This window comes from Carettochelys insculpta, chromosome 23 (assembly GCF_033958435.1).
Source record: "Carettochelys insculpta isolate YL-2023 chromosome 23, ASM3395843v1, whole genome shotgun sequence".
NCBI classification, from domain to species: domain Eukaryota; kingdom Metazoa; phylum Chordata; order Testudines; family Carettochelyidae; genus Carettochelys; species Carettochelys insculpta.
In genome coordinates, this window is record NC_134159.1 from 11417554 (window position 1) to 11432788 (window position 15235).

Consider the following 15235-nt stretch of genomic DNA (forward strand, 5'->3'; position numbering starts at 1 on the left):
AGAAGATAGTTTGCCTATCAGTGCACATGGAAATTTATTTTAATATTGAAAACTCAACTGGCATCTGTTTAGGCTATTGTGATGAACGTAATTTGATAGAGGAGTAGGTCTTTCTGACTTACAACATTACAAGTGGCTGCTTAGGGTGTTGATCATATTCAGTTTAAAAAACTTGTCTGTATTCCTATCCATCCAAATATTTGTGTGCTCCCTGAGAATGTGTTACGGTTGTCTCTAAGAAATAGAGAAGATAGTTTTTTATTGGGCAAACTTATGTTGATGAGAGAGGAAAGATTTCATGCTTACACAAACCTGTTCAAGTCTGGAAATTTGGTGAGTACAAGTCACAAGATGAAACAGATTGTTTAGCATAAGTGGCATCCATTCAGGCTTGAGATGATTATAGCTGTACAGGTTGAACCTCTTTAATCTGGCGCCCTCAGGACCTGATTGGTGCAGAATGAGGGAATTTACTAGAATACGGGGAGGTTAATATTATCTAGCACATTACCAACACTTTCACTGCTTTCTGGGCTCTGAGAAGACATTTGGGGGAAATTAGAGCTAAGTAACACCAAATAACAGAGTCAGGACTGTTGGCTGGAAACAAGCTTTATGGGACCATGTGAAACTTGGACAGATCCATAAGTGGCCATCTGGCTAACTAAAACCACGTCCGATTATGGATGTTGCCAGACGAGAGTGTTATGGATTAGAGAGGTTCAACCTGTAGTACCTTCATGTTTTCTCAGCAGCTGAGGGACTGGTTTTGTTAAATCCACTTACAAAGTAGAAAGAGAATCAGTTAGAAAAAGATTGTTCTGACATGTGCCCACATCCTCGAGGATTCACCACAAAGTTGCATAGATATTTCTGTCCCTGCTCCCCAGTCTTTCAGCATTATAGTGAAGAGCATGGATTGCTTCATTCAGGGAGGAGTCTTTTGGAATGGAGAATTTAAGAAGCTGCCTTGTGTGCTGCTGTGTTGGTAGCAAAACTAAAACTCAATCAAGTACCCACTAGCAAAAGCTGTCTTGTTAGGTATTTAGTGCATTCTTCATTGGAAGGAGAATTAATTGTGAGCTTTCATGGTGTTCTCAGATGACAATAATTGGGGGCGGGGGGGGGCTAACTGAAGGAATAAATTAGAAAATATAATTGTTTAATCACTATAATCTGATTTGTTTAACCAACTCTTCAGCATGCCAATTTAAAACTCTTGGGAAATGTGATTCTGGAGCTGGGAAATCAGACACTTTGCAACTGATTGATGGCTTGTATTTACAGAATATGTATTTGTGACAGGTATCATAAAGGTAGTTATGTTAGTCCATATCTGCAAAAAGAGAATTCCTGCAACATTGTAAAGATTAACAGATTTATTTAGGCATAGAGTTTTATGGGCAAACCCCCCCCTTTGTCAGATGCAGCTGACAAACTGGGATTTTTGCCCACAAAAGCTTATGCTCAACTATATGTTGACTTTTTTGAAGATGCCACGAGGTACTGTATTTGTCTTGTACTGTTGGACATTGTATATGGTTAACTTTAGACAAAAGTCACTGTTTACATTGTAAACTGGACTAACAAATAGCTTGCTTGTCATCTTTACGTCTTAATGTTCATACTGCAATAATAGTGTTTCCATAGTATGGTGATCTTGGTTTGAGGGTGCTTGTCAGTAACATTGGGGTCCTCCTGTCTGGCTAAAACTTCACCAGTGCTCTTTGGCAGCGATGTCTTAGGCTGGTGTGAGTGCTTTATTTAATGTGCTTATTGTGTCACAGCTTCTATATTTTGATTTAATAAAAACCTTCTAGTATACACTATCATTGTAGCACATGTATAATGTCTTGTAATGAAGAAATAAAAATGTACCCTTTCAAATGGATACCATTCCATGGAACAAATCAAAACACAGTGGTTCTTAGACCACATTAGTTTTACTTATGGACTGCTGTCAGAATGGCCTCCTGCACACTGCCTCTGATGCTCCCACCTCTCCTCCTGTAATGGACCCATAATGTTTGGCTGAGTTACTGAAGTTCTCAAGTCATGATTTAACAACATCAAGTTATAGAGAATTCACCTAGTTCAAACCTACGAATGATCCCCAGGATCTCTGTCATTCTGACTCAAGGGAGAATTCCTTTCTGAACCCCCACCCCCAAATACTGTGAGCAGTTAGACCTTGAGCATGTGTGTAAGACCCAACAGCCACACATCTGGCGCAGAATTTTTATAATATTCCTTCACAGGCCATTGTAGAATATTTGCTGTTAACTTAAAAGCATGAACTCAAGTGTACCAAAGCATAAAGGACAACTGGAAACTAACCTGGTAACAAAATAAAATAGTTAATATGAAGGCAATACGTATGAAGTAATCTGAAACATATTTAATAAAACAGACATCTTGGAAATGTACTTTGTTCTGTAAAAGTATGTTGGTGGCCTCTCCTCTTTTTGTAGATTCTTACATTACTAAGGACCCAAGTCTTCAGTGTTGAGCTCTAAGTAGTTGGTGACCTGGCTCCAGAAGAGGAAGCTAATGATCTAATCAGTGGACTAAATTTGATGATGAATCTTGGTCATGTGCTGCTCAAAGTATATTGCATACACACTGAGTGGCACCTCATGAAATAAATGTGTGGTGTATTTTGAATTGGTATAGTGTTTACTCTTAAAAGCAACCTGCAAAAGTTCAACATGTGGGCAGTTTATTTGACTTTCACATGATATGGGAGCCTTCATCAACTATTAAGTAGCTTCTGTTTAAAGAAGTCAGCTTTTTGTGTTAAGGGCAAAGGAGACTGCTTCTGTTTGGATTGTTTCGTAAAGGAACTGTGTAATGAAGACCACCTTATTCTGTAAACTACTGCTAAAACTTTTTTGGTCTCATTTTTGATGTAATGTACTAAATATGTACCTGGTCTCAAAGCGTGAACTTCTTAATTTTATCAGAGTAATATTGGAACTTCTCAGCGTAAAGCATTTCCATGCCAAGAGACTAAATTGTGGCAGAGCTGTTTTGGCAGAGTGATAATTGATTCCAGCATCATCCTGCATTTCCCCAAATGGGTTTACTTCCTGTACTTGTAGCTAGAGATAATATCAAACTGATTGTAGGGACCTCACATTCCTGAACTGGTAGGCATATAAAGTACATAATGGGAAGTGAGCTCTGGGTGGCAACTGGGTTTTCATCATTTAGTACCCTGGATATCCAGTAAGTTCTTTCTGAAATGGGTCCTCCTTTAGCTACTGGAAAAAGTCTTAGTGATTTTCAAATTTACAGTTTAATTTAACATACGCTACAGGGATGTAAAAAACCTGTTTGTTTAGTTAACTCGTAGGTTTAATCTCTCTGTCTCTGAAACATGGAGATATACCTAGCTCATAGAACTGGAAGGGACCTGAGAGGTCATAGAGTCCAGTTCCATGCACTCACAGCAGGACCTATCCCCATCCCTCATGGACTTCTTTTTTGAATCTAACCTGCCCCCAGACCCTTGAAAGACCCATCGAGGATTAAGCTCACAACTCCTGGTTTACAAGGCCAGTGCTCTAACCACTGAAAGATGTGTATTTATTTCCTGTTTAATATTAATGCCATAAGAACTATATTGGGCCAGATCAAATATCCATATTGCCTTGTATCCTGTCATCTGATAGTGGCCAATGTCAGGTGTCCCAGAGGAGTGAACAGAATAGGTAATCAAGTGATCCCTCCCCTGTCACCCATTCCCAGCTTTTGACAAAGAGGCTTGGGACACCATTCCTATCCATTCTGGCTAACAGCTATTGATGAAACTAACCTTCATGAATTTCTCTAATTTTTTTGAATCCTATTTAACTTCTGGTATTCATAACATCCTCTGGCAAGGAGTTCCATAAGTTTGACTGTGTTATGTGAAGATGTACTTCCTTTTTTTTAAACCTGCTAGTTATATCACATGGTGACCCCTAATTTTTGTGTTATGGGAACAAGTAAATAACTTTTCCTACTTAACTTTGTGCATATCAGTCATGATTTTATAGACCTCTATTCTGAGTTGAAAAATCCCAACCTTTTTAACTTCTCCTAATCAGGCAGCTGTCTCAACCCCCTCCCTGCCCAACACCCCAAACAAAAACAAACAAACAAAAAACCCCACCTAGTTTGACTTTTCTGAACTTTTTCCAGTCAAGGTCAGGGCCTTCTAATGCTAGGCCTTGGAATCATAGAAGCCAAGGAATGGAAGGAACCTCAGGAGGTCCTCAAGCCCAGCCCCCTGCCCAAAAGCAGGATCAGCCCTAATCAACCCTAACTAAATCATCCCAGCCAGAACTTTGCCAAGATCTGACTTAAAAAAATCCTAGGGATGGAGATTCCATCACCTTTGGAGGTGATGCATTCCAGTGCTTCACCACCCTCTTGATGAAATAGTTTTTGCTGATGTCCAACCTGTGCCTCCTGCTCTGTAACTTGAAACCATTGCTCCTTGTTCTGCCGTCTATCACTACTGAAAACAGCTTCTCTCCACCCTCTTTAGAGCCTCCCCTTCAGGAAGTTGAAGGCTGCTATCAACCTTCACTCTTCTCTTCTGCAAACTTAAACCCAAATCCCTCAGCCTTTCCTTGTAGGTCATGTACTCCAGCCACCTAATCAGTTTTGTTGCCCTCAGCTGGACCCTCTCCAATGCATCTGCATCCTTTCTATATGGAGAGTCCCAGAACTGGACACAGTACTCCAGGTGCAGCCTCACCAGTGCAAAATAGAAGGAAATAACTTCTCTAGATCTGCTGAAAATGCTCCTCGTAATGCACCCCAATATGCCATTAGCATTCTTGGCTACAAGGGCACACTGACACACATCCAATGTCTCATTCGCTATAATCCCCAGGTCCTTTTCTGCTGCACTGCTACTTATCCAGTCAGTCCCCTGCCTGTAGCAGTGCTTTGGATTTTGTACTTGTCCTCATTGAACCTCATCAGATTACTTTTGGCCTAATCCTCCAATTTATCTTGGTCACCCTAGACCCTATCTGTACCCTCCAACATATCTACCTGTCCCCCTAGCTTAGTGTCAGACTTGCTGATGAGCAATTCATTCCTTCATCTAGGTAAATAATAAATATGATGAACAATACCAGTCCCAGAACAGATACTTTGGGCACTCCACTTGAAACCGATCACCAACCAGACATTGAGTTGTTGGTCAGTAGCACTGAGCCCGATCATCTAGCCAGCTTTCCATCCACTTCACGGTCCATTTTGCCAATCCATGCTACTTTTACTTGTGGGTAAGAATATTGTGAGAGACTATATCAAAAGCTTTGCTAATGTTAAGGTATATCACATCCACAGACTTTCCCCATGTCCACAAACACAGTTTCCTCATCATAGAAGCTAATCATATTGGTCAGGTATGACTTGCCCTTGGTGAATCCATGTTGACTATTTCTCTTCCAAGTGCTTCAAAATGGATTCCTTGAGGATCACCTCCATGGGTTTTCCAGGGACCGAGGTAAGGCTGAACGGTCGTCTGGATTGTCCTTTTCCTTTTTTAAATATGGGTACTATATTTGCCTTTTTCCAGTCATCCAGGACCTCTTCTGATCTCCACGAGTTTTCAAAGATCATGTCCAAAAGCTCTTCAGTGACATTTTCCAATTCCCTCAGTACCCTTGGACACATTCAATCTGGGCCCATGCATTTTTGTATGTCTAGCTTTTCTAAATAGCTTTTAACCTGTTCTTTCCCCACTGAGGGCTACCCAGCTCCTTCCCATACTGCATCTCCTAGTGCAGTAGTTTGGGACCTGATCTTGTCTGAAGACAGAGGCAAAAAAAGCATTGAGTACTTCATGTTTTCCCACATCATCTGTCATGAGGTTACCTCCCACACCTTCCCTGACCACCCTCTTATCGTTAACATGCATATAGAAACCTTTGTTGTTACCCTTCATGTTTCTTGCTATCTGCAGTTCCAATTATGCTTTTACCTTCCTGATTACTCTCCTGCATTCTTGAGCAATATATTTATACTCATCTTTTGTCATCCATCCAAGTTTCCACTTATATGCATTCTTTTTGAGTTTAAGCCAAGGGTTTCTTGGTAAGACAACTGGGTGCTTACCATGTTTGCTTTTCTTACTGTGCATTGTGATGGTTTGTTCCTTTGCCTTTGATAAGGCTTCTTTAAATACTGCCAGTTCTCCTGCACTCCTTTCCCCTTCATAGTAGCTTCCCAGGGGATCCTACTCATCAGCTCTCTGAAGGACTCAGAGTCTGCTCTTCTGAAATCCAGGAGTATATTTTACTGCTCACCTTTCTTCCTTGTGTCAGGATCCTGAAATCTACCATCTTATGATCACTGCATCCCAGGTTGCCATCTACTTCTACTACTGGGTTCTTCCTGTTGGTGTATGGACACAAGTTGCATCTATGCTGACCTGCCACCTCACTGGTGGCTGCAAATGTGAAAGCATGTATACTTTTATTATGCTAACTGACAATAGGACTTCAAAGCTTTTTTGCAGCAGATATTGAAATTGCACAATTTTGCAGTGTTGAAAATGTACGTATATGGCTGATGGACTTGCTGGGGGCTTCTCCTAAGACTACAGGACAAGGGGAGGCAAGATATTATATTTTATTTCTATAGTATGTGTAATTCAAGAAAAAAATTAAAACAGCACTAAAAACCAATTCTTTGCCCCTTGTTTCTTAAATCAGAATTTGCCTGAAATACAGGTGCTAAAATTGAGATTCCAACTAATTTGTATAAATCAAAATTAAAATATTTGTTTAAAAGGTCTTTTGCCATCCAGCTCCTTTACAATAGCCCCATATTAAAAAACAATTGTGAATAAATATGTAATTTGTGGTAAAACTTTAGTGATTAATTGTTGCAACAAAAACCTCAGCCACGCAATGGTACTATTTTTTTTTTTTTTTTTTTTTTAATTTCCTTGTTACTGGTTTGCTGAAAGAAAGTTTAGGGAGAGATGACTTTGGCAAACTGCTGCCCTGTCTTTTTACTTCCTCCCGCAGTCGGCAAGGCTTTGTCTCAGTGACACATGGGTCGTAGGGAGGAGGAGAGAAGCTGGCTTTTGGTTGATAAGGGGAAGAGTTTCCCAGACCATCCATTGTTCATCTCTGTGTTGGGGAGAAATGCAAGGGGAGGGGAGTGTGGTATTGAGGTTGGAAAAATATTGGTGGCTGGGTGCATACAGCAGCTATGAAAGGAGCCCAGTGATATTTCAGTTGCTTGATTATAGGGATGCTGCTCTACAAATTAATATACAGAGTTTAAACCGTTAATTCCTCCTCTTGTTGAAAAGATGGATTGGTGTAGCTTGGACTGAACAATGATGTTGTAGCAATTGAAAAAGGGCTACCAGACATTGTTTACAGTCCCTTGCTGCAATTCTGCACTGACAGAGAGGGGGACGCAGGCTGGGTCTATGCTTACCTTGAATGTTGATGGCTGCTATGCAATTTTAGATACACCAATTGTGTACCAAAAATTGATTTTAGCAGCCGTCAATATTCATCCCTGTCCTCACTGTGGAATGCTGACAGGAACGCTCCTCCCATCAGCACTCCTCAATCCTTGCAGCTTGCAAGGAGTTCCTGGGTTGACATTGACCCCGGAACATGTGAAACAGCACCGCAGAAGTGACCTCATAGCATTTGATCTTCCTTGGCAAGTGTAGATCCAGCCTAAATGAGGTGATAGGTCTCTCTTGTCTCCATATTTTATAATTACACACATGTTGTAGAGCTGGAAGGGACCTTGGGAGGTCATCGAGTCCAGTCCACTGCCCTCTTGGCAGGATCAAGCACCATCCCTTTTTTTAAAAATCTTTCTGCTCCAAATCCCTAAATGGCCCCCTCAGGGATTGAACTCACAACCCTGCGTGTAGCAGGCCAGTGCTCAATTCACTGAACTATAATTCTGGTTTGCTTCTCCAGACTGTGAAAGGTATGGCATCTTCATTCTTTTAAAAAGAATAATCCAGTGGACAATAGTTCCTGAAGTTTCAGCTTCCTGCGAGTCATTGAAATGCTGTGTTATATAGCAGATTAATAACGGTGAACACTTTGCTAGTTGATGATTAATCGGCATGAAGCAGACATGGGAAGAGGCATTAAAAAGCCTTGTTTTCTTTAGGGTTGGTAGAGTTAGAGCATAGCAAATGATCTTCTTTGTTTTCTGTGCTGTCTGCCAGTGATTGTGAAACACAGTCTTCTTGGAAAAAGCTGACGCAGAGGTATAAATATAAGAGTTGAAAGTTTCAGAGGAGACTATCTGTCAACGTTACCGAAGGTCATGATGGCTTTTGTTGTCCTCTTGTCCCTTCTTCCCACCCCTTCAGTTGTGGACAAAGGTTGCACGGCACAAAGTCCTTGTTTGCTCTCCTGTTGTTCCTTCCTGCCATTCTGCATTAGCTTGCAATCACAATATTGAAGTGTATCTTTAGTGCTGCTTCTCTGTCCCCAACCCTCTAGAAAGTATTTTCGTGTAATGTATTGTTCTGCTGTAGTAACCTATCTTATGATGCAGCATTGCAGGTCTCCCCTTCTTTCCCTTTAGGAGCAAATAGCATGGAGCAGTGCAGTTCTTCCTCTGGCAGCAACTGCCAAGACAGGAGCAGCTCGGCAAGTAGCCAATGGGTGGGGCTGTGTTAGATCATTAGACAGATTAATCTTCACGATGGGGGACTATAGGATGTGTGTAATCAAAGGGCACAGAGCATGTTGGGGCAAGGAAAATGCAAATCTCCTGTGTCAGCAGCTGGCTTTGAACATTTAGCTTAGCGCACGCGCTGTCTCTCTCTCGTTCTTTTTGCTTGCTTGTCCTCCCCGCCCACCCTCTCAAAGAAAGGCGATTATCACAGATCATTTCCCCTTGTACGTCAAGGGTATAGTGTAGCAAACTAAGCCTCTCCTACATTTCAGCATCTCGATGATCGATAGCTTAAAATGAATTATTTCAATTGAAGTTAGATTATTTAGGATGACTGCTGCCATAAAAGTCGGCTGTGGCAGTAACTTAAGTTGCTTGTGGTTTTTGCCTGCCTAAGCTGCCCACGGGGCAAACTGTGTTTTTTGTTCAGTGAGGATACTGGTTCCTCTCATATTTTAAGGGAAAAGGTTTCCAGCGTCCGTCAAAGATCAGTTGTATTAGCAGCCAAACTATTTAAAATATTTTACTAAATCTCTTGAAAGTTTGTAGCCTAATATTCAAAAGATTAAAATATAGTATTTTTGTTTGGAATAAATGATTCAGTATTTCATGCACACAGGCTTTTAATACAAGAATTAAACCATGTTTCAAGCAAATTGTTGTGAGCATGCAATATTTCATATTAAACTTGCTCATAGGTAAATTTTGGATTTGGGAATAATAGAAATAGCTTTGGTCTTTGCTTGCTTAGGTGCATGAGAATCGAATTCTGTTGATGTCTTACATATTCTACGCTTCCTGTTCTACCATAAGTTAAATAGAGGCAGAAGTGGACATGTTGGTAGATTCCTGGATCTCAGCTTGTACTATGGTGATCTAAAAAAAAACAAACAAACAGAAGCTGCTTGTAATCAGTTTTTGTAAACTTGGAAGTGCCATAACTGTTGAAATGGGAGAATCAAATGTTTGTCAACGTGGTAAGTAGAAACTAGCATTTTAAAAGCACTTGTTTGAAATGTAGCTGGCAGATGGCACTATTTCATTGCCCTCACAAAGGTCATTAGAAATACATTTTGTGAGGACTTCATAATTCAGTGCTTGTTGAAAACGAAGTATGGAAAAATGCTGTCAATGTGGATTTGTAAATGTTGAGAATTAAAAATGCAAATTGACAGAATAGGTACTGCATATTCAATGGATAGAAACTCTAGTTAAAAGAAATTTTAAATACTCAGCACTGTCTCTTTTCCATTTTTAGTCTCGTAGGGGGCCAGTGTTTTAAAATGTTCTGGTGTGAATCAGATGGTATTTATTGGTGTTATTGAAATACTAAATTATCATAAATGACCATGAGGACATTGAGTCTGTTGTGGTATGGCTATGGTCTTAAAGAAGCGGGTCTGTCTCTCAAAAGCTCACCTAATAAATTATTTTGTTAGTCGTTAAAGTGCTACTTGACTGCTTTTTTGTTTTGACCATGACGACAGTTAATCCGTTTATCCAATGGGCCTCTGCTCACTTTTTTTCGTGCATCCTCAATGTTCTTGCACATCTTTGTCTCTTCGTGCCCTTCTACTATCCCCCTTACTATTTCTCTGCCATATTCATTTTTCTTCTGCATTTTGCAAATACTGTTTTAAACACAAGTCTGAATACAACTATCTAGTCTACCTCAAATTCCTCTGAGCTTGTGGGAAACTTCAAGCCCCTCTTTCTGGAAGTAGCCTTTGAATATTCTGTAAAGGCAGAAAATCTGAAGATTGTGGATTTTGAGAATTTATTCCAGGATAATTTTTCTTGTGACACATTTTGTAAAATCTAAATTTATAATATTCATATATGTGATACACCTGAGAGTGCAAGCTGGGCTGTTGAACACCTCTGTCCCTTCAGTTTTTCAACCTAGGATGCATTTTACACTGCTTAGCTGTTAGAGCAACCATTCCTGGTCTGCTCATGCAAAGCCTCTGAGTCCCAGCTGTGCTGTTTTGAGTACTGTGGCCAGCCACCCCCAGAAATGTGTGGTCCCTTTCAGGAGAAGGCGGGGAGTAAAACCGAAGCTCGTATAAAAATCTATTATTTTATTAATAGAAAACAATATGAACAAATCTTGTTATCTCAAATGGAGTTTCCCAAACACTTCAGTCCAAGCACCGTAGTTTAGATTAAAAAGAAATTAACTATAGACTTTTTTAAAAGTAAGGAGGCCTAAAAGTCAGAATTTCTAAAAGAAAAGTAAAATGGAACTAATAATAATCTACCTTAACTGGCTAGATGAATTCAAAGTGAAGGTCTCGTCCCACATGTTCTAGCAATCTTACTGGCTGAACTCCTTTCAGTCAGAATCTCTCCCCCAGGTCAGTGATGTCTCTATTTTCAGGTATTGTTGATTTCTGTGTGTAGAGAGAAAGAGACCTAACTTAAGGCATCTGTCCCCAGTTCTTATTTTGAAGATTTATTCTTATTCTTTTGAGAAACCTATCTGTGAGGGTTCAGGAGACAAAGATTGTGGGGATGGATAGACTAATGGACAGACCCACCTCTTTCTCTCTTCTCCCCCCCCCCCCCCCGCCCCCGGCCAGGTGTAAATGTCTTGCTCAGACCTTTTACCTCCCCCCCCACCCCCATCCCCAAAAAAAACAAAAAAAATCACAGGCCACTTAATTAGATGATGGTCCCTTTTGTTTTGCTGACACCTGGCTTGAGACATCAGTTTGCCTTTTTTTTCCTTGTAGTTCTAAATTTGGAGTATGTCACGGTAGTGTCATAAAGTAAAATTGTATACATTTACATACACTATTGATGCATTTTACCAGGATGACCAGCAAATTGAGTTTTCAAAGGATACCTTACTAGGCATATCTTGAACAAAACTTATCTTGTAAAAGGGGTAAACATGGGGGCACGACTGTCATTCTTTCCCTTTCAAGGCAAATGGCAGTACCTGTATGTGCGTTAAAGTGCTAGACACTGTGACCTCTACTTTCACATTTAGTTGAGGCTCATCCATGATGCTTTTCATTGTCAGTGATGCCTCAAGTTTTTTTATCCTCAACAAACAACTTATTTGCTTAATTGTAAAGATGCACTTGTTAGCTACATTATTATTTACTAAACCGTGAATGGTGTGCTTAGTACTGCCTGAAACAGAGGAAGATAGAATCTAGATATACGTAGCATATGATTAAAGAATTTTCTCATGGAGTAGTTTTTGCAATTTTATTTAGACTGTTAATGCAGTCAAATACAGTGCTGAAATCTTCACCAATGATATGCTATTGATTGTGGCCTCTCTTTTGTGGAGCAAGTTGAGAACAGTTTCAGTTTTGCTTAAGGTTTAACTGTGCACAATTTTACTTTATCACAAGTTTTGTAACAACTTACTGTGTCCTCATGAATCAATAATACTAATTTCTGCAATATCTTTGATTTTACAACTTAGAGATTGTCTTATACTTCCTCTTGTATATTCCAGCTGAGTTTGTCAAGAGCTTTCATATTCATTTTACATTTTGGAACTCTTTTTAGTTAACATTAGTAGTCAGCATTTTAATGGAGTAGGCTATTAGTCTGTTCTGGTATGGCTGTGGTCTGAAGAAGTGGGTCTGTCCCACGAAAGCTCACCTAATAAATTATTTTACTAGTCTTTAAAGTACTACTTGACTACTTTTTTGTTTTGATAGTGTATAGACTAGCACGGCTCCCTCTCTGTTACTACTTAAGAGTTTGCATGTTACTGAAGAAAAATTTTCACACCACTCTTGAAAGGGAGACTGCTGAACTGTCTTATATTCAAATTCGGCACATTAACACATGGTTTGAACCGGGATGGGAATTTTCTGAGTCACTATAGGGGCTCGTTTGCATACTTGGCTTAATCTAATTCTTGACCTCCCCCTCCCCTTCTACTCTCTGATTTGCTCACTTTGATCATTTTTTCTGATTTGTCCACCTTGATTACTGTTTTTGGTTCTCTGTGCCTTAAATATTGAGTCTGTTCTGATATGGGTAAGGTGTGAAGAAGTGAGACTGTCCCACGAAAGCTCACCTAATGAATTAAAGTGCTACTTGACTGCTTCTTTTTTTAAAGTAACTGATTATCTTTTCAGAAACTTGATGACTGAGTGAATTGGTTCTTCAAAATTTGAATGCAAAGCTTGGCATATGTATGCTATGATTACACTACAGCATTCTTGTTGACAGAGTTGCGGCTACACAAAAAAGCCAATCAGGAAAGCGCTCAGCTCTGTTGATAAAGAGCCAGAGTGCTGGCTGCGTTCTCAACGAAACAGGCACCTAGAAGCACAGCAGACAGGGCTGCTGGTCTGTCGGGGCGGGGGGGGGGGGTTGGCACGGTGGTGGCACAGAGCAACCACACAGCTTTTTTGTCAACAGAATCTATGGACAGCAGTGTTCTGTCTCAAAGTTTTGAGGCAGAACAGTGCTGGCAAAAGTGCTGTGTTTTGTCCAGATGCTGTCGACAAAATTCATTTTGTGTGCTGGCGCTCCACAAATTTTGTTGAAAAAACTGGGGTTTTGCTGACAAAAGATGCTGGTGTAACCATAGCCTATGTGTGTCTGTTTTTTAAAAGTATACTAAATGCTAGATGCTCTTCATTTTCCTGTTAAATTTTTTGTTTGTATCCGATTATACAGTCCTTGTAGTATGTTAGTGTCTTTTTGCAAAGAGTTAAATTCATATCCATAACTGATTAAATTCTTGCTACTATTAATAAGCCATGGTTACAACTTAACGCTGTGTTGCAGTTACTTAACATTAGAATATATACTAAGCAATGTTGCATCATGTTTTTCTTAAAGCTTCCTTTAAGGTAACTAGCATGTTACACTCAAAGTGGCTTGTTTCAAGTTAAAATCCAGTAGCATAATCCAGAAATGCATTTGTGGGTCACTGTTTAGAAATGAAATGACGTTATTACAATAAATTTGAGATCAGAAATCAGTATCTGAATTAACAACATTGTTTTAGCAATGAATAAATTAAATTTAGATCTGTGCAGTAAAGTTTTTCAAACTTTTGATGTGCTCTCTATCATTAATTTGTTGTTTTGTAAACATATCTTGAAGACGTACCATACTGGTACCTGTCTAAATTAGAATACTAAACTATTTGAAATATTCTGTTAATTGATCTTTCAATTTTGCTAGTTATGTCAAGGTTGTATTAGTGCTACTTTTTATTATAATTATTTTGACCATTTTTAAGGCTATGTTAAGACTGTCATATTTTTAAATTTAAAAATTAGGAGTTCCTTTGTAACTGTAAATGCCTCTTTTTGTTTTCTTTTTTTTTTTTTTTTTTGCACTTTTTGTGTTAGCACTAATATATATGTTTTCCTCTGCTTTTTGCAGATATGGACGTGTTGAAAGTGTCAAAATTCTCCCCAAAAGGGGGTCAGAAGGTGGAGTGGCAGCCTTTGTGGATTTTGTGGACATCAAAAGTGCACAGAAGGCACACAACTCTGTCAACAAAATGGGAGATAGAGACCTACGGACGGATTATAATGAACCAGGAACCATTCCGAGTGCTGCTCGGGGATTGGATGATACAGTTTCCATAGCATCTCGTAGTAGAGAGGTTTCTGGGTTCAGAGGAGGTGGGGGGGGCCCCACTTATGGCCCCCCACCATCACTTCATGCACGGGAAGGACGTTATGAGCGGAGACTTGATGGGTAAGTTCCAAGGTTTCTCTAGGCAGGTATTTTGTATTTGATATGGTGAGAAACGCAAACTCATATATAGGGCCCCCAGATGGATTCAAAATTTTGGGAATTATCTATGTTTCCTATTTTGGGTTGGAAACGGAAGTGATTCCTATCCCATTGGCTGGTACCTTGTGGATCCAGAGTGGATGTTTTCTGCAGCTGGTTGGATATCTACTCTTGAAATAAGGCGAACTTAAGATCGAAGACTTCCTGTGGCTAGCATCGATATTGGAGTTATTGTAGAAGTAATGATTCAGTTTTTTTGGATAAAATTAAGGCCTTATTCGGATGTATCCCTACTACCAGATGGAGCTACATTGCTGCAGCACAATTTCTATATGGAGTATCTTCGGAATACTAGAAAATAAGATGATTTGAAAAATTGATGCCTAGTTTACTATATACAGCTTATGTATTAATTGGATTGTCAGCAAAAATTTCTAGTAGTCTTCAGTGATGAAGCATTTTGGATTCTACAAACAACATTTTAGGATGGAAATATATATTGGAAGAAGACAGAAGGCAACTTTTGATGTTTCCATTTTGGATCTGCATCAGTTCCAGGTTATTGGGATTATTCTTCCTGATGGTATTGTCAAAAAAGAGATGGACGTTTCTAAATCTTGGAAATTATAGTAATTCTAAAAGTACGGGAATAAGGACCACTGCCTTGAATTTATGGGATGGTATACAGCCAAGATGTATATGATGGTTTACAGCCAAGGGGAGTGGATTACTATCTAGTGCCTTAAAAAGCCATTTGCTACTGCACAGTTAAAGGTACTTTAGTTTTAAGGACATGGTGCTAAAAATCAGTTTGTGGATACGTCAA

At 39.6% G+C, this 15235-nt stretch overlaps 1 protein-coding gene across 3 annotated transcripts in view; it reads left to right on the forward strand.

Annotated features, from left to right (window-relative positions):
• The window catches only part of SPEN (spen family transcriptional repressor), a 97086-nt gene that overhangs the window by 8728 nt on the left and 73123 nt on the right, over positions 1–15235 (forward strand). For all 3 annotated transcript variants that reach the window (XM_075018031.1, XM_075018028.1, XM_075018029.1), the window contains exon 2: positions 14050–14370. In XM_075018031.1, the coding sequence (XP_074874132.1) occupies positions 14050–14370 (321 nt within the window). The remainder of the gene's footprint in view (positions 1–14049; positions 14371–15235) is intronic.